This window comes from Uranotaenia lowii, chromosome 3, assembly GCF_029784155.1.
Source record: "Uranotaenia lowii strain MFRU-FL chromosome 3, ASM2978415v1, whole genome shotgun sequence".
Taxonomy (NCBI): Eukaryota; Metazoa; Arthropoda; class Insecta; order Diptera; family Culicidae; genus Uranotaenia; species Uranotaenia lowii.
This window is the reverse complement of record NC_073693.1, coordinates 119,691,378-119,710,937: the sequence shown is the minus strand read 5'-3', so window position 1 is coordinate 119,710,937 and position 19,560 is coordinate 119,691,378. Positions and strand designations below refer to the sequence as shown.

At 40.3% G+C, this 19,560-nt stretch overlaps 1 protein-coding gene across 1 annotated transcript in view; it reads right to left on the bottom strand.

Annotated features, from left to right (window-relative positions):
• LOC129752557 (uncharacterized) overlaps positions 1 to 16,844 on the bottom strand; it is a 35,143-nt gene extending 18,299 nt beyond the window's left edge. Inside the window, exons 1-2 of the mRNA XM_055748331.1 lie at positions 13,719 to 16,844; positions 11,970 to 12,545 (exon numbers count right to left, since the gene is read on the bottom strand). Coding sequence (XP_055604306.1) covers positions 11,970 to 12,545; positions 13,719 to 16,844 — 3,702 coding nt within the window. The remainder of the gene's footprint in view (positions 1 to 11,969; positions 12,546 to 13,718) is intronic.
• Between the last annotated feature and the right edge of the window lie 2,716 nt (positions 16,845 to 19,560).

Sequence of the window (19,560 nt, the reverse complement as noted above, 5' to 3'; positions counted from 1 at the left end):
GCCTCCATTTCCGTTGAAAAATTGTCAGCAATGAAAGAAAGTTTGAAAAGCTATCGTTTCATGAAAAATTATGTGATCAGAAGTTATCAGAAGTGGTCAAGTGCAATGTTTCGACAGGGTTTCCATAGTTTCAACTAAATCGGTGCTGCTGGATATGTTTGGCATGGGAACCTGTCTTCTTAAAGGATTAGTGAGAGAGAACTTCATATCCGGACGACTCACAAAGGGCAGTTCTCACTTAGGATAGGAATATTATGTAACAGAATGATGATATTTTCAAATAAATTATCTGCCAACAGTTTGATTATAATTGCTCAGTTTAATTCTCATTTCATTTTCTGATTCTTATATTTTTGCAAATCCATATCTTAAGTCTGGGTCTTGAATAAAACTTCAAGTAAAAAACGGAAACAATCATGTTTATGAGAAATTTAGCAAATATTCAAACATCCAGGTACATTGGAAGCTCTTTACTATAATCGTGTTAGAATTTGATTACTACGATACATACTTTTGATGTAATTTGTTTTACAACGTTCAGATGTAATTTCGTAGTCACATCAAAACAATGTAATATTAGAGACCTTTTGCAACTCAAGTTATGTGCACGTTTTTGATGTAATATCGCAACACTTTTTTTGCTGTGTATATAAAGTTTTAAAAAGCGAAGAAACGTCAAACCCGCGAATGTAAACCAGAATGATTTTCTCATTTGCTGCGTGTGAGTAAAGCCTAGTCCAGACCATAGTACATAGAAAATAACAGGTAGGCCATTGCGCTTAACCTCACTTTAAAGCTCCGTGTATGTACACAGCATTTTTTTTTCTTTGTTGGGTACCTATCACTGCGACCAGTTAGTTGATCTATTGTAATATGTCCCCTGTTTAATATATGCTAAGTCAAGGAAGATCGCTTCTCTATATTTAGATAGTGTCCCTATCTTGAGATTTAGCATTTTCCCAATCTGGTATAACCGCTCTTATGAAGCTGTTCACCTTTTTAGGACCAATTGCATACTTGCATACCAACAAAAATAGTTATGAAATTTTTGCAGTTTTATATAGAATGGCAATCAAAATTTGTAATTTCTCCGTCGATAGCTATTCGATTCTTTTGAAAAGGGCTTCAAATTAAAGATTGTTTCTCTAGGCTCATCGGAAACTATTTTTTGCATTGGATTTTCGGATCAGAACCATAAATAATGAGCATTTAAAAAAATTTTTCATCGCCGTCCATCTTTTTGGAGAGCAAGCAATGTAATATTTTATTCTGTCCATGTAAAAAACTTATTTAATGATCTAAAAAACTTCATATTCCTGTGATAAAAAGTCAATTTGTTTGAGTTTTTATTCAAATCGCAAAAGAAGAAGGCAAGAAAAGGCGAAAATATCACCAAATTTTAGTTTAAACTTGACAAAAAGCCCATTGCGTATTACTTTTTGTTATGTTGAAAAGCCAAATATTGTTTGTTGCATTAAAACGCATTAGTGCATATTTCTCTCATAATTTTAATGCTAGTCAATTTTGAGAAAATGTGATTTTCTGATAAATTTCATACATTTGCCAGTTTTTTCCATAACTATTTTTCGGGGCCTCTTACCAATGCGTTGAAAGAGAGCGGAATAGCCTACCTTGTATATTTCAAAGTACTCTGAGTCCAGACTCGGCAACTTGAACTGCGATTTCGATTGCTGAGACTTGTTTATGTTTACATTCTGAACTAGACAAAGAGATGCATGTCTCAAGTCTCCCGACAAGTATGGGAGACTTTCGGCAACCAAAATGTTAACAATAACAAGTCTCATCAACCGAAATCGCACTTCAAGTTGCCGAGTGTGGACTAGGCTTAAGCAAGACAACAAACGTAAACAAACAGAGCGAGCAGTTGCACTTGTCTTCTCCCAAAATTTTCCAATACATTTCCAAACCTTCTCATGCATACATTGTCTTTGAAGTTGTGTGACCCGAACGGTACTTGAAGTCCGACTTGTAAACCATCGACATTCTCTCTGACAGTCGCACAGCCGCACAGCCTGCTTCCATCAATTTCACTGTTCTCACCATCAAACGAATGCGACCAAATACTAACGCAACAGCCGACTACTATCAGTTGAAAAGTCACGCATTCCCCTATGCGTGATTGTCGAATGAAATTTCGTGTCATGGTACACGAGAACGATGATTTGATGGTCAAACGACCAAAATTCCCGACAGTTTATGACGTCGCCTGTCCCTTTCACGCAGCAGAAAGTATAGGCTCAATAAACGAAGGTAATTCTTTCTGTTCGCTCTCTCCTGCGTAAAAAATATCCGCTGCTGAACCACTTCCCGGCAATGTAATACAAACCGTGTGGAGCACATCTCTCAGATTTCCCCTCAGATTTCCCCTTTTTTGACAGATTTAAGCTTTTTTCTTCAGATTTGAGCTTTCATCTCCTATGCTCTCAAGGCAAAAAAAGCTTAAATCGGAGGAAAAAAAGCTTGAAAACGAGATTCACCAATACTTATCTAAAAGATGTTGGCCACACGATACATAGACAAATCGTGTAACGTTGCCGGGTCCTGTGCTGAACAGGACCGGGCGTGTTTGGATGTGATGGTCGAACAATGTGGAATGATTGATTTGCAACGCATTGAATGATAGTTAAACGACTAACCACTACAAATATCCGAAATATCATTTGACATTTTTTGCTCTCCGATCAAACGATAGCGCATTCCATGATTATCTAGAGAGATGTGTTGTGACCGTCTCCGAAAAATTTCAAACGATGGTGACCGCTTACAAGACTGCTTGAAGTACGGGTTTTTCCACCTACCTTATTAGCATCAAGTGTGGTCGAAATGGTAAAGGCGCAAGGAAAGATAAAGGCTGCTGAGGGAGTGGACACGGCGGGCCGTGTAATATTCTCAACAGCTCTATCTAGAAGCGAGCACAGAAACGACGACAGAACACACTACGGGCTCGTGTGCAACAGCAGCCGTGATCGATTTCTGGTTCTGGTGCCCAGCAAACATAACATCGCATTAGAAATGTCAGTTCAACTCGTTAACAATGTTAATGCGAATCGTAATTCCTACCAAACCAAGTAAATGATCGTAAAAATGGTTGGTTAAAGTCTACCGACTCGGATATGACAAAAATGCGCCATGTTTGCAAATTTATCTCCCGCTTGCGGGATTCAAGTGAGAAAACAACCTTGTTGTTCTCTCTGCGATTAGCAGTGCAACCAGATTTCTAAAAATCAGAGGGTCCATTTGGCTAAACTGTCCAATGAGAGAAGCAGCAAATATTGTCGCTGGCAACGGTTTGCATGCATTGAGAGCAGAACTTGCGCTCTCTCGCATACTGTCAGGATGTACGGTAAAAGGTGTTGTATATCGTTCAATTTTTACAACACTTATCGCATAAGCCAGAAGTAAAAAATATGTATGTATATTGCCTCCACTTTAGTACGTAAATGCTGTTTTTTCGAGTTATATAAGATGATTTTATAATGTATATGAAACGTATAGCAAAGTTTGTTGAGAAATATACCTACAAAAATGTTTGCTGGGTGGTTTCTACAGGTGACACATCTGTGTTCAAGGTGGTCCCCAGGCAATATCCGGCGGGGTCAGGCGCCGTGATCAATGGCAGCAGCCGCTCGCCGTGGTCAGTGGCAGCAGCCGCTCATGGGACACAGGATAATCAACTACCGCAAGAGGTGAGAGCCGCGTGTACTGCGAGCAGGTGTCAGTGTCAACAACCACCGCAAGAGGCGAAAGCCGCGTGTACTGCGTGCTGGTTTCGGTGTCGGTGACGACCGCAGGAGGCGAAAGTCGCATATACGACGTCCAGAAGCAGATGGCTAGGACGATCGCAAGAAGCGAAAGCCGCGCGTGCTGCACTCGGCCACAATCGTCTCAATCAGGAAAGACATCGATCGGCGCGACAGAATCGTGCTACTTGTTTGGGAGCCTGGGCTTCATCACTACAGCTGCGACAGCAGTAAAGGCAGCAATTGTCTCGGCGGGAAGAAACAACTGCCACATGCTTCAGGTGGTTCCAGTGGCTGGATTTTCGGATGTCTGGATGCGCTGGTCAGCGCCCGCCACGCCAAAAGGCTAGCAGCTACGGTGGAGTTCAGCGGCAGACAGCAGCAGGAGACATTCAAAAGCAAGCCGCAATTGTAGCAAACAATGTACACGCAAAATTGAAAAACGATCACGGTAACATATTCGACCCACCAAATGAAAATGAAATACATTCACAGATCAGGATCTACTCCAAGCATGGCATACTGACATTCGCACATAATTGGCAGAGGATTAGCACACTAACCGTGATCGTATGTTTGCCTTCGGACGGTTGTTCGCCTTAGACGCCGACCGCTTCGATTGAAAGCGCATACCTAAAAAACACTCGAGTACAATTCGACCACACCGTAAAAGTGTACGGTTGAAACTGACCAATGATGCTACATTAAAATCAGTAATGTCATGCCCGAAAAATTTTGTATTTGGAATTAAAGTTATAAAAAGTGGTATGATACATAAAAGAACAAGCAACATTTCTCGAACAAGCCCTTGATTTAACAAGCCTAGATGATTCCAACATGTACCTATGTATGTGTTAATTATGATACAAATATCGTTTCTAAACTTTCCACATACGACGGTCTGCTGAATGAACCTTAAAATAATTTTGAAACTTTAGCAGCATTCATCGTGCCATCTTTTGTGTCAAACAAACTTCCCTTTTCCTGGATCCAATATTAACCGGCCCGGAAAAGCTGCAACTGTGTCTCACTTTTCAGGTTTTCCCTACCCAAGAACAACATCCGGAACGAACGCAGCGAATGAATGGGCAAATGAATGGGAAAGCCCAGGTGCTGTGCTGCGGATCGGGGTTGTGTTTCTTTCGATACTTCTTTACATAGCCAATATTCATTTTATTGCCACCCGCAAACTTCCCATTCCGATTCTGACTCCGATTCGAAGTGGAACTTAGCTGAGGAATTCAAGAATGCAAAAAGGGTCCGGTCTTTGGTCTTTCTGTTTTTCATTGAAGTCGAAAGCAACATTCACATGAACAAATATTTATCGTACATTTTATTGGGCGTTCAGTCAATATTGAGTCGGGGTGATGAAAGAAGCAGCATTGAAAGGTTTGCAAAGCACCGATGGCTTTATTTTACAGAAGAGCTCAAGAAAGCCGAACGATTGCGGAGAGTTTTGTAACATGCTTTGCAATTTTATTGGGGTTACACACAGATGTAAAGCTTACTGGGTACATTTTACGGAATTCCGAATTTACTGTTGCTTGTTTCACATGATTCGGATATTTGTTATTCATGTTCCTTTGCTGTCATTGGTTTTTGCTTTCAAGACAAGTTTTAAGATTGATGTCTGAAGCTTAGCTGAGTCAATTGATGACCTTTTTGAAGATATATCTTTAGATCAACTGTTATGAGAGAAATTGATTAGAAATAAAAGCTTTATTAACGTTTACTCTGGAAAGAGCATGCATATTACTGTTACCTGTCATGTACATCCAAACAAAATATCTATTTCCCTAACATAGAAAAAAAAATCACAATTAAATGATTCATATTTTCAGTGAACACCATTGTGTGCTGCTCCATGCCTGCAAAAAGATGAAAAGTGAAGTGTAGATTTCCACACGTCAACCTTCGAGCGAAAGTGTAGCAGCGAGCATTACTTTTTTCCCCGTATTGTCTGGTATTTCATAAAACTTTTTCTGCTCAGCGTGTGATTTTCAGATGCATTCAATGCATTGTTTATGAAACTGACAGGATGTTTCCTCACCGTTTCTGTCATGCGATGTACTAGGAATAGCAGCACACTTTTAAGTTTTTCGAATATTTTAAATTATGTTTATCACCTTCAAACAAACAAAAATAAATTGTGTCCCTCTTCAGTGTAACACAAAAGTTTCGAGTATTTTTTCAATAACAAACCAAAGTAAGATGTCATGCCCCTAGGATTTTCACCGGGTGCTGGGTCACACAAAAGCACCCCCTGCAGTGTGCTAAACCTGCAAATGAAATCTGATTCGTTATCACGAACGAATCATTTTATTTGTCATCATTTACACTTTTTTCTGTTTTTCAATGGCCTTATATCTCAGTTAGGCTTCCGCTTTTCCAAATCCTAATTGCCGGGCCTTACGCTTAACCCCTGCCATCAGATTTTGTGCAGCCACCTTGTCCACCTTCTTCGCCGCAGAAAGCCAATTTGCCTCGAACTGCTGCCCGTCTTTAGCAGTTTGTTAGGTCTTCTTTAGGTTCCGCTTGACAATAGCCCAGTATTTCTCAATTGCGCGGAGCTTTGGCGTGTTGGGAGGGTTCTTGTCCTTGGGAACCACCTGCACGTTGTTTGCGGCGTACCACTCCATGACCTTTTTACTGTAATGGCAAGATGCCAAATCCGGCCAAAACAGTACGGAACAACCGTCTTTCTTCAGGAAAGGCAGCAGGCGTTTAATCAAACACTGTTTCACGTAAATTTTTTGCTTGACAGTCCCGGAAGCTATGAAAATGCTACTTTTCAAGCCACAGGTACAGATGGCTTGCCAAACCGGATATTACTTCGGGAACTTTGACAGTCTCATGTGCTTGAAAATATCTGCTACCTTTCCCTTCCTTTTGCCTATAAAACTTCTGTCCCGGAAGCTGCTTGTAGTCGGCTTTGACGTAGGTTTCGTCGTCCATTTCCGCGCAGTCAAACTTCGTCAGTATCGTCGTGTACAGCTTCCGGGATCGCGCTTTGACCGTCGTATTTTGTTTATCATCGCGATTTGGAGTCACTACCTTCTTGTAAGTCGATAGTCCGGCTCGTTTTTTGGCTCGATGCACGGTTGTAGACGATACACCCAGCTTATTTGCGGCATCTCGGAGAGAGAGGTTAGGGTTTCGCTTGAAACTACCGGCAACTCTCTTTGTCGTCTCAGCGGCTTCCGGTTTTCGATTTCCCCCCGATCCAGACTTTCTGGCTGTCGACAGACGTTCCCCAAACACTTTAATTACATTTGTAACGGTTGATTTGGCAACTTTTAGCGATTTTGCCAGCTTTGCGTGCGAGTAGCTCGGATTTTCGCGATGCGCGAGCAAAATTTTGATACGCTGCTCTTTTTCCTAGGACGGCATTTTGACAACTGAAGAGTGAATTCCAAAACCCAAATAGGAGCAACATTCTACATACACACCTTCAAAATGAGGGGTGTTCAGGTTTTTTAAATGCAAAATTGAAAAAAATACGTCAAGTTGATATTGACCAAATTTTGACCGTATCACCCTTTAGTAGATAAGCCAATCCAATTAAAAACTGATTAAACTAGATATAGATAATACATTCACTGACAATGCCCTTTTTTAAGATTGTTTATTTGTAAGACTCGTACCTTAAGGGCGTCGCACTAGATTTAGTCGATTTGGGGCCAATTTTGAATTTCTCCAACTCTGGGTTCTAAAAAGCTTCGCCTTGGTTCTAAACTCATCTATGATTTTTTGCAGAATTTTTAAGTAAAGTTTATATGAGTTAATTTGGACTTCTAGGTTTGTATAGGAAAATTGCATATTTTGTACTGGAAAATAAACACAATTTTTGTTTCTTCTGTTGAACCAAGTCTGCTCATGGTTTTTTGTGCCAATTTATAAATTCTTTAAAGGAAATTTTCCAAGGAACAACTTTGTCGAATACCGTAACTTCGTATATTATTAGGCAAAAAAGTTATTAGCTGTTTAACAGGCGTATATCTTTTGGCATTGAAAAATAATAAATTCAATTGACATCATTGCTGGGTGCCTAGCTAGGTATTGCATGACTACTTTTCATGCAACACCTTGTAAAACACCAACAGTGATGTCAACTGAATTTATTGTTTTTCAATGCCCAAAAACATACTCCTGTGAAACAGCTAATAACTTTTTTGCCTAATAAGATACTAAGTTACAGCCTTCGACAAAGTTGTTCCACGGAAAATTTCCTTTGAAGAATTTATAAATTGATAATCATGAGCAGACTTGGTTGCACAGAAGAAACAAAAATGTTGTTCATTTTTCAATACAAAATATTCAATTTTTCCATACAATCCTCAAAGGTCAAAGTTCCCAGGGTTTGAGAAATTCAAAAGTGAACCCAAATCGAATCAGTCTTGCGATGCACATTAAATTGAAACATCTTTCATGATATTTTGCAAAATTTTTAAGTAACGTTCACTTGAGTAAATTTTGACTTTGAAGTTTGTGTGGAAATTGAGTCTTGCTAAACAAGAAGTGAAATATCAGAGAACTGTTGGGAAGCAAAAGTGATTCAAACAGGACATATGGAAAAGCGCCGTAGTTTGTTTACTCGCTGAAAAATGCCTCCAACGGCGGTGTCGTCACCACCATCATCGTCATTTTTTTACTCATCAACCTGCGGCAGCAACTTCGGCTGCTTCCGGAACCCTGCGTGGGCGCGGAAAAGATGAAATTGAAATGTGACCATGCATATGTTCGCGCGTCGGGTACACAACATAAATGTACACCATCATCGCACACCTCCATGAACACGAGCCCAGTTTCGCAACTTTGCACAAACAAGAGTCTTCTTCTTTTTGAATACATCTTCATAGTAAGGTATGAGTATTTGCCCGGGCAAAACTGACGAACGGTGGCGATTATGATATTTGACGAGAGTGAGACATTTATGCTCAGACACAGCAGCAGCAGGAGCAGCAAAGACATGTTGTGGAGGATTGAACACAAACAAGGGGGAGAACTGAACGAATCACGTATTTTAACTGTGTCTGATGGTTTGTGTTTTTCACTTCACAGAGTCGAGCATTCGAGCGAAAGCTATATTTGAGCATTCAGCCTGAGGAAACAAGGCCACATCCTTGATCATACATTCAAAATGAAAAACGTAAATTTTCGACCAGCATCAAATGAAGACGAAATTGTAAAATAGATTATCTAAACGAACAAACGAACAAATGAACAAACGAACAAACGAACAAACGAACAAACGAACAAACGAACAAACGAACAAACGAACAAACGAACAAACGAACAAACGAACAAACGAACAAACGAACAAACGAACAAACGAACAAACGAACAAACGAACAAACGAACAAACGAACAAACGAACAAACGAACAAACGAACAAACGAACAAACGAACAAACGAACAAACGAACAAACGAACAAACGAACAAACGAACAAACGAACAAACGAACAAACGAACAAACGAACAAACGAACAAACGAACAAACGAACAAACGAACAAACGAACAAACGAACAAACGAACAAACGAACAAACGAACAAACGAACAAACGAACAAACGAACAAACGAACAAACGAACAAACGAACAAACGAACAAACGAACAAACGAACAAACGAACAAACGAATAAACGAACAAACGAACAAACGAACAAACGAACAAACGAACAAACGAACAAACGAACAAACGAACAAACGAACAAACGAACAAACGAACAAACGAACAAACGAACAAACGAACAAACGAACAAACGAACAAACGAACAAACGAACAAACGAACAAACGAACAAACGAACAAACGAACAAACGAACAAACGAACAAACGAACAAACGAACAAACGAACAAACGAACAAACGAACAAACGAACAAACGAACAAACGAACAAACGAACAAACGAACAAACGAACAAACGAACAAACGAACAAACGAACAAACGAACAAACGAACAAACGAACAAACGAACAAACGAACAAACGAACAAACGAACAAACGAACAAACGAACAAACGAACAAACGAACAAACGAACAAACGAACAAACGAACAAACGAACAAACGAACAAACGAACAAACGAACAAACGAACAAACGAACAAACGAACAAACGAACAAACGAACAAACGAACAAACGAACAAACGAACAAACGAACAAACGAACAAACGAACAAACGAACAAACGAACAAACGAACAAACGAACAAACGAACAAACGAACAAACGAACAAACGAACAAACGAACAAACGAACAAACGAACAAACGAACAAACGAACAAACGAACAAACGAACAAACGAACAAACGAACAAACGAACAAACGAACAAACGAACAAACGAACAAACGAACAAACGAACAAACGAACAAACGAACAAACGAACAAACGAACAAACGAACAAACGAACAAACGAACAAACGAACAAACGAACAAACGAACAAACGAACAAACGAACAAACGAACAAACGAACAAACGAACAAACGAACAAACGAACAAACGAACAAACGAACAAACGAACAAACGAACAAACGAACAAACGAACAAACGAACAAACGAACAAACGAACAAACGAACAAACGAACAAACAAACAAACAAACGAACAAACACAAAGTTTTACCACTGATCACACTGACTTGACACTTAGAACAAAAATTCAAACATTTTTTGTATAATTTTTTTTTGTCAGATTTAGTAGGTTCGCAATATCGTCGGCAGATGGCGAACCTGAAAATTTCAACAAAAAATGCCCTGTTTTTATTCTAAAGTTGGGTGGCATTTCCTAACTGGGATAACATTTCTTCAAATCGATCGATGCGCACTCTGGAATCGATATTGCGTACTGTTGGAAAAAATATCCAGAAAACGAAATCGAGTGTCCTGTCAGTGTGGTCAGTGGATTTACTGTAGGCATGAGAATTTATTGCAAATTTATCAAATGAATGTACGTGTTTGAAAACGTCTTTGAATTTGGCTGTGCAGTTGAAAGGTGAGTTTATCTGGTTAGTTTTAGTTATTTCCAACATAATTGCCTCGTATGAAGATCGTAAAATAATAATTTTTCTGATAAAGTACAATAAACTAAAGAAGTGGTATGCAGAATCTTTATATAAATTATTTTCTATTCAATTAAAGTTTATTCAAATTTTTAATGGCTTTATTTGATCCCGAAAAACATTAAAGGCACTTTGACATGCCAAGAAAGGGATTATGCAAAAAAAGGGCTCACTTACCCTAATCTAACATTTTATCAGTTGTTTTGTTTCTCAGAACAAGTTCACTGGTGGTGAGAAAAAGTGGTAGAAATTATCACAATTATCAAATTTTGAAAATTTTGCCAAGCAAAACCATTTTCAAGATCTGTGGCCTTCAAGTTTTTTAACAACACGTGTTGGTTGGGAAATAGGCGCAGTTACCTTGTTCGCTGCCTCGACCTATCCCAACTTGACCTGGTTGGCCGTTTTGCTCCGCAGATCCCACTCGAAACCGCATGCAAGTTGGTGGAACAATGGCGCGTTCCAAAGCGTTTTTCCTCCGCAGTTTAACGGAATTCGAAACCTGATAGAGTTTCGCACAGATTCGCATGCACAATAAAACCGATTTTGCAACTTAACAAAACTTGTATTTTCGACTTATACTAACTAGATATAATTTTATCTTAAGTAGCGACTATAGTTGTAAAGACTGGCCAAAGCGGGAATTGGACCAGTCAAAGCTAGGTTCGGATGGCAACTGACTCCCCGAGCGTGTTGGTCGGGAAACAATGGGTCGTTGGGAGGAAGGTTAGCAATAGCTATAATTTTCCTCCTCACTATCAGTCCATCATCTCATTTTATGGTACTCGGTTTAATTCCAGGGTTGGTAATAATCACGGTATCAAACATCCTCACCCACCCTGAAAAATGCATCATTTTTCTGAATCAATGTAGACATCATTAAACGTCACAATTCTTTGGTAACCTTATTTCTGATTCAATAAACTCTAAAATTGATAATTCGGACTTTTCCGACAACCTTTCTGACAATTATCAGAATCATTCTGACCATTAATATTTGACATTAATACAGACTTATTTCAATTGACATTTTTACAACTCTGACGACAAATTCACTCTGACTCATTAGATTCAGATATTGGTAGCAAACATATTTTCTCCACTGGACGCTTCAAAAATCCTTTTTCTGTTTTAAGAGTAACAACTCTCACAATCTCATCTTCTCCCGGATGAACCTCGTGAATTCTTCCCATTTTCCACTTGAGTGGCGGAAGATGATCTTCGTGGATCACAACCAATCGGCCAACATCTATTGAGACAGCAGGACGCCATCGCTTTGTTCTTCCTTGTAGCTGATTTAAATATTCCGTTTTCCATCGCTTCCAGAAGTTCTGAAGACTTTTCTGAACTGATTGAACGGCATCCAGGCGATTAAAGGGAATTTTCAACAGCTCCTCTTCAGGAATCGATTGCAGAGATGAACCAATTAAAAAATGTGCAGGTGTTAATGGTTCAAGGTCGTCAGGGTCATCGGACATCTTGGTTAATGGTCTGGAGTTCAGGCAGGCTTCTACCTGCACCAACATTGTTGTCATGTCTTCGATCGAGAGCGCAGTTTCCTTCATGACCTTGAAAAGGTGTTGTTTTGCAGACCGAACAGCTGACTCCCATAAGCCACCAAAGTGCGGACCACTGGGGGGATTAAAATGCCATTTAATTCCATCATTGGCACATTCCTTCGAAACCTTCTCTTGGAAATCTTTATTTTGCAAAAGATGCCTGAGGTCCTGAAGGTAGTTTTTGGTTCCCACAAAGTTTGTCCCATTATCTGAGAAAATTTCTTGGCATTTTCCTCTTCGCCCAAAAAATCTTCTCAGAGCTTGAAGGAATCTTCCTGTCGATAAGTCTGACACAAGCTCTAAATGTACTGCCTTTACCGCCATGCATACAAACACAGCGACATAAGCCTTTACTGCTACTCTCCTAGGCCCTGGTCTGATAAGAACAGGACCGAAATAGTCAATTCCGGTTTTACAAAATGCTCTAGACGGTGTTACCCGAGCAGGGGGCAGATCTCCCATTTGCTGTTGAACTAACCGTGGTTTTAATCTGAAACATCTTACACACTGATGGACCACAAGCCTAATTAAGTTTCGCCCACCAAGGGGCCAGTATTTCAACCTTATAACGGCTAACATAAGTTGAGGTCCTGCATGCATCAGTTTTCCATGGTAGTGTTCTAATAACTTTCTAGTGAAAAGATGTTTTGCTGGTAAAATAATCTGGTGTTTCGTATCTGCTAATTCCTGGGAACGATTTAATCTGCCACCGATTCTCATGATTCCATCTTCAGGTGAAATGTAAGGGTTGAACCAACGTAGAGGGGATTTACATGCAACTACTTGACCAGATGACAGAGCCTTCCATTCATTGGGAAACGTTTCTCGTTGAACTCGGGAAATTAAGATATATTCTGCATGCCTTAGTTCCGCTGTTGTCAGAAATTCTGACCCTTTCCGCTTCTCCTTGGGAAGTTTCAGCATTTCCATGACTCTTAAATAATAGGCAGTTCTTCGTATTAGTTCTGTGTATGTGGCGTGTTTGCTGATGTACCAGATGTTGAACTCTGTAAAAGGTGCAGCTACATTAGCAACGATTTTCCGACATCTTTCCTTTTCAACATCGCTTGACAAAGGTACGACCGGTTTCGGCCAAAATTCTGAATCCATAACCAACCAACTGGGTCCGTGCCACCAAAGCGAACTATCTAATAAGGATTCTGGATATATTCCACGCGAAATAATATCCGCTGGGTTATCAATTCCCGCAATATGACTCCAAGTGTGGCCTTCGGTTATAATTTGTATTTTTGAAACACGATTTGCAACGTAAGTGGTCCATGTGGTGGGTGTCGATTCCAGCCACCGCAAGACGCACGAGGAGTCTGTCCAAAAATGTACCTTACACGATATTTGTAAGGATTCCGCTAGCTTTTGGTAAAGTTGAGCAGCCATCAAGGCGCCACACAGCTCCAAACGGGGAATCGACTGGCACTTGAGTGGGGCTACCTTGGATTTTGAACTGACTAAACGTATCCAAACACTGCCTTCTGCATTTTTGCTTTTCACGTAAGCGCACGTGCCAAAAGCTTTTACTGACGCATCCGAAAAACAGTGAATTTCCACCAAAACAGCCTTGGGAATGATAAGACAACGACCAATAGCAATTTCTTGCAGTAAGGGAAGTTGTTTGTAGAATTCCCACCATTCCTCACCCACCATTTTGGGTAAAGGTGAATCCCAATCCAGTTTTTTACCATTACTATCTTCATAAGTCCAGAGTAATTGTAGAAAAATCTTTGCTGTTGTAATAGCAGCTCCAACCAAACCCAATGGATCAAACAAAGACGCAATTACTGATAAGATCTTCCGTTTTGTTAATTGTTCCGTTAATTCCAACCGTGGAATTTGAAATTTAAGCTTCAAAATGTCCGATTTTGGCCTCCAAACCAAACCAAGGGTTGTAACTGACGGATCTGGATCTAACAAGATTTCTTCCGACTCCTTTATCGCTAAATTTTCCTCTGAAATGCCGTCCAACACCTCAGGGCAGTTCGAGGCCCATTTTCGAAGTAAAAATCCACCTGACTTCATGATTGCATCGAGTTCCTGGCGCAACATAATTGCTTCTTCCTTTGAGTCTGCTCCCGTGATGACGTCATCCATATAGACATCAGTCTGAAGTACCTGAGCTGCTCTTGAATAGTGCTCCTTCTCATCCATAGCTAATTGTTTCAGTGCTCTAGTGGCTAGAAATGGAGCAGGCTTTGTACCGTATGTAACCGTATTCATTTCGTAAACATCTATTTCCTTTTCTGGAGAACTTCTCCACAGAATGCACTGTAGAGGCCTGTCTTCCTTCCTAACGTAAACTTGGCGGAACATTTTCTCGACGTCTGAAACTATCAAAATTTGCTTTGTTCGGCTTCGCAAAATGATAGATCGAAGATCTTGCTGAATTGTCGGACCCAACAGCAAGGCATCGTTTAATGAAATCCCCGAAGAAGTTTTGCAACTTGCGTCGAAAACAACACGAACTTTAGTAGTTGTACTGGCCTCTTTTAGAACTGGGTGATGTGGGAGAAAGCACCGCTTTTTGGAATCCCTTTCCTCAACCTTTTGCATATGACCCAGCTTAATGTACTCATTCATAAATTTATGATATTCATCGTGTAAAACAGGATTTCGAGCTAACCTGCGCTCTGTACCTTTGAGACGATCGATTGCGATTCTTTTCGATTCACCCAAACGCTGAATAACAGACTCGTTCTTTGGTAAACTGACAACATACCGACCATCTTCCGAACGTTGAACGTCTTGTTTGAAAATTTCTTCACAGCGCGCTTCTTCAGGCGAAAAACTGGGACCAACATCGATTTCCTCGCTTGACCAAAAACGGGAAACCATTTCCTCTATAGTTTCCGAAACTGACACGTTACAGGTGATTTGGTCACTTGTTTTTGATAAAGATTGACCACCGCAAATCACCCATCCAAAAACAGACTCAATCAGTCTTGGGAGGTTGTTGCCCAGAGAAATTTCCCGACCTGATTTGAAGAACGAGAAAAACGATTCAATTCCCAACACAAGATCTACTGATCTGCATTTGAAAAATGCTGGGTCCGCCAAAGTTATTTCCTGGGGCATCCTCCAGCCCGAAATATCTACGGATTGCGTTGGTAAGTTTGCTGTAACCTTAGGCAAAACTAAGAAATCCGCCATTAAAGTAAAATCCGAAATTCTCGAACGAATCTTTGCTTGAATTTGTTGTTTCACCTGTGAATTTAATTGACCAATTCCTTGGACTGTAACCGACACATTTTTCCGACTTGCATTGATGAGTTGACTCACTCTTTCTGTAGCAAAATTGCATTCCGACCCGGAATCTAGAAGTGCTCTCGCTGGAACTTTAACGCCATGCTTATCCTCCAACCAAACAACCGCCGTGGCTAGCAAAACCGTAGATGGACGCTTTACACCTGACGCCGACGCTGACGTGACATTCTCTAACTCGTCTGACTCGACACTCGCAGCATTTACCGAATTTCCATTGTTCCGGTTATTTAAATTACTTGTGCTAGCAGTATTTCCGTTACCATATCGAAAGCAAACCAAAGTGTGATGGCGTCCCTTGCAATTCCGACAAGAAAATTTCGATTTGCAGTCCCTTGACTGATGCCCAGCTCGGAGACAATTTCGACACAACGCCTGTTTCAATAAGACCGAATCCCTTTCAGTAGCATTGAGTTTTTTAAAATCAGCACATTCGTGCAAAAAGTGACCACCAGAACACATAGGACAATTAGAACCTGACGTTTGAAAAGACCCGTAGCTTGTTTTCACAAAAGGTAGCCGTGGTTTCGAAAGATGTTGATGAACAAATTTAGATTCAGCAGATTTGACCGGCAAAGATTCCAGAACTGTGACCTTTTTCTGAAGAAAATCCATAAGCTGATTGATTGTTTCTTGTTCTTCAGAAGCTGAGTGCTCTTCCCAACTGCGACGCGTAACTGGATCTAAACGACTGGTTAATAAGTGTACCAACAACAAATCTTTGTAATCAGCAGCTTGAACTACCTGATCCAGTATTTGAACAGCCTTGTGAAACTCTTCCACCAAACAATGCAGTTCCGATGGGGATTCTCTCGAAAGTTGAGGGAGCTTAAATAAAGCTTGAATTTGTTTCTTCTTTAACAATTTGCTGTTATTATAACGTTTTACCAAAAGATCCCAGGCCACCTGATAATTTGCCCGCGTAATTTGAAGAGAATCAATCAAACTCTTTGGCTCACCTTGCAAACAGCCCTTCAAATAATGAAACTTCTCTACATCCGGAAGATCAGTCTTCCAATGGATGAGAGAAGTGTACAGATCACGAAAACTCATCCATTCGTCGATGTTTCCACTAAATGTTTGTAGCTTTATTTGTGGAAGTCGTACGTGATCTAAAGTGTGTTGAGCAGACGTCTCATTCAAGCGATCTACACTATCCACAAAAGGCTCCTGAAGTTCCTTGAGCTTATCCATTAAGACAGCCTTCGCTTCATAATAAAAATCACTTACATCTTGGCGTTCTTTGGAAAAATTGAAATCCTCCGCAACAAACTCTTCGTGAGTTTTCACCTCGATAATCGTATCGCTAAACCTCTCCCATAAATCATCAAGCCTTTCCAGTCTCACCTTTACCTGACTACAAGTTGTTGCTTCACCAATTAGTGAAATAAATTTTCGTATATCTTCAAAATCTGTTATAGTTTCGGACAATTTCACACGCAAAGTCTTTAGACTGCTTGATTTGGATACCTTGGGAGGCATTTTGGACTTTTCCAACCAAAAAAACAACAAGTGAACTCAGCTCCAAATTGTTTCAACAAAAGACCACAAAGAGAAAGTTAACTCCAGTTTGTTTCAAAGGACGAACATTGATTTCCAGCCGGTAAAGACACCCAGGGCTTCGCACGTATTAAGTTAACCAATGAAATTTTAATTTTGTGTGTTTTATTTGAAACCATTTATATTTGATAGATGCACGCAACCAATTTCATTCACAAATAACCATAAAAATAAATTTTTTGTTCACAATAATTTAACACAAGTTCAAAACAAACATTAAAATATTTTTAAGTGCAGCAAACTTGAGCTGCAACACCAGCAATCGGATAATTATTTCGATAATTATTCTCGACCAAAGTTCGCAGAGGAACGTCGAAGTTAAAGTTGATTGATAGAGTTGATTGATGGAAGTTGATTGATGCAAGTTGATTGATGCAAGTTGATTGATGAGATGAGGAGTTTTAAAGATGAATTTGAGGATCGATGAACCCAACCGAAATCCAAGTAGTACTCTTGAGATGGACTGATTAATAGCTAATTGACCCGTTGTTGCTTACCCGAACCAACCTTGATGACCACTGCGTTGAACTTCGTTGAATAGTCGCCACCTTGTAGACCGTTGTCCGCTCTCGAAACCTGCTGCCGAACCAATCGACACCGACCCAATAGAAACCGACCGTTTCCCGAAACCGTGCCACACGATAAATCAATGCGCTGCACCAAACCGACCAGCTGGCTCCTCCGAATCTGCTTCGTTTCGCTCAGGCCCGTAAACCTGATCACCCTTGTGATCGACCAACCGAAAAATCCAAAAATTGCACAAGCAAAACGAGCACGAGTGTTGAAGATGGCGATACCACGCCAAGCCAGGAATTCCGATGGCGACGGTCAATTGTTCCGACCGAACAATAGCACCAACGATAGCATGCAAAATGGTGGTGCTACTTTCACGATTCCAGCTCCGAGGGTTCCAAATCCGCTTGCGAGGTCCAGGTCATCCGGCTCGAAGGACCAATGGTTGGGAAATAGGCGCAGTTACCTTGTTCGCTGCCTCGACCTATCCCAACTTGACCTGGTTGGCCGTTTTGCTCCGCAGATCCCACTCGAAACCGCATGCAAGTTGGTGGAACAATGGCGCGTTCCAAAGCGTTTTTCCTCCGCAGTTTAACGGAATTCGAAACCTGATAGAGTTTCGCACAGATTCGCATGCACAATAAAACCGATTTTGCAACTTAACAAAACTTGTATTTTCGACTTATACTAACTAGATATAATTTTATCTTAAGTAGCGACTATAGTTGTAAAGACTGGCCAAAGCGGGAATTGGACCAGTCAAAGCTAGGTTCGGATGGCAACTGACTCCCCGAGCGTGTTGGTCGGGAAACAATGGGTCGTTGGGAGGAAGGTTAGCAATAGCTATAATTTTCCTCCTCACTATCAGTCCATCATCTCATTTTATGGTACTCGGTTTAATTCCAGGGTTGGTAATAATCACGGTATCAAACACGTGTTGTATTTTTACATGTTGTGGTGCAAAAATAGCAATATTTTTATCACATACGGCTGAAATAGAAACAGTGCTGAAAAAAAATATAACGCCCAAAGATCTTGAAAACATTTTTGCATGATATAATTTTCAAAATGTCAAAATTTCTACCACTTTTTTCCAACAACCCTTGAAGGGAACGAATTTTAGAAAAACAGTGTTATTGCAAACTTGATCCAAGCAATCATCTTATATCGTTTATCAGTTGAGTTTTGACAAGTTCCAAATTTTCTAAGTTCAATTAAAAATAACAAAATGAATCGAAATACAACACAGCGTTCCGGAAAATCAGAACCAAAATACAGCAACATAATGGTGACCCCGGAACGGAAAGTTTCGCTGGAAACGGTGAGCCAAATCGAAAAAACGGGGCGAGCATCTACAAGTCCGGTTCGAAGCAACCGACCGCGTCCCTATCGGGATTTTCTGAAACCATTGAACAGACCGAAACCGAACCCGATAGCAGTAACGCCTGCCCAGGAATGGGAAGGAAACTAAAAATTTGTTGAAAGTCTCCAGTTGTGTTAAAAAGATTCACCGTTAAAATGTATTAATTTTAAAATTTTGATTCATTTAGACGTTGCATGAAATTGTTTATGATTTAAAATAACAATAAATTTCAAATATTCAACTGTGATCAAGTTTCATCTTTTTCAACGTACGGGTACTCTTCATCTTGTAACAGTTTTTTTTCCTATCCATTCAGAAATCACCCTACAAAAACTCGCAAACAGTAATAACTTTCAATTTCCCCCCGTTTAAAAAACACTCAGAAAGTGCAACGCGCTTGAGACACGACATTTTTTCACAACATTTCAAAGAACATTATCGGCAAGCTAATCTCGGTCGGTACCACCCCCACAA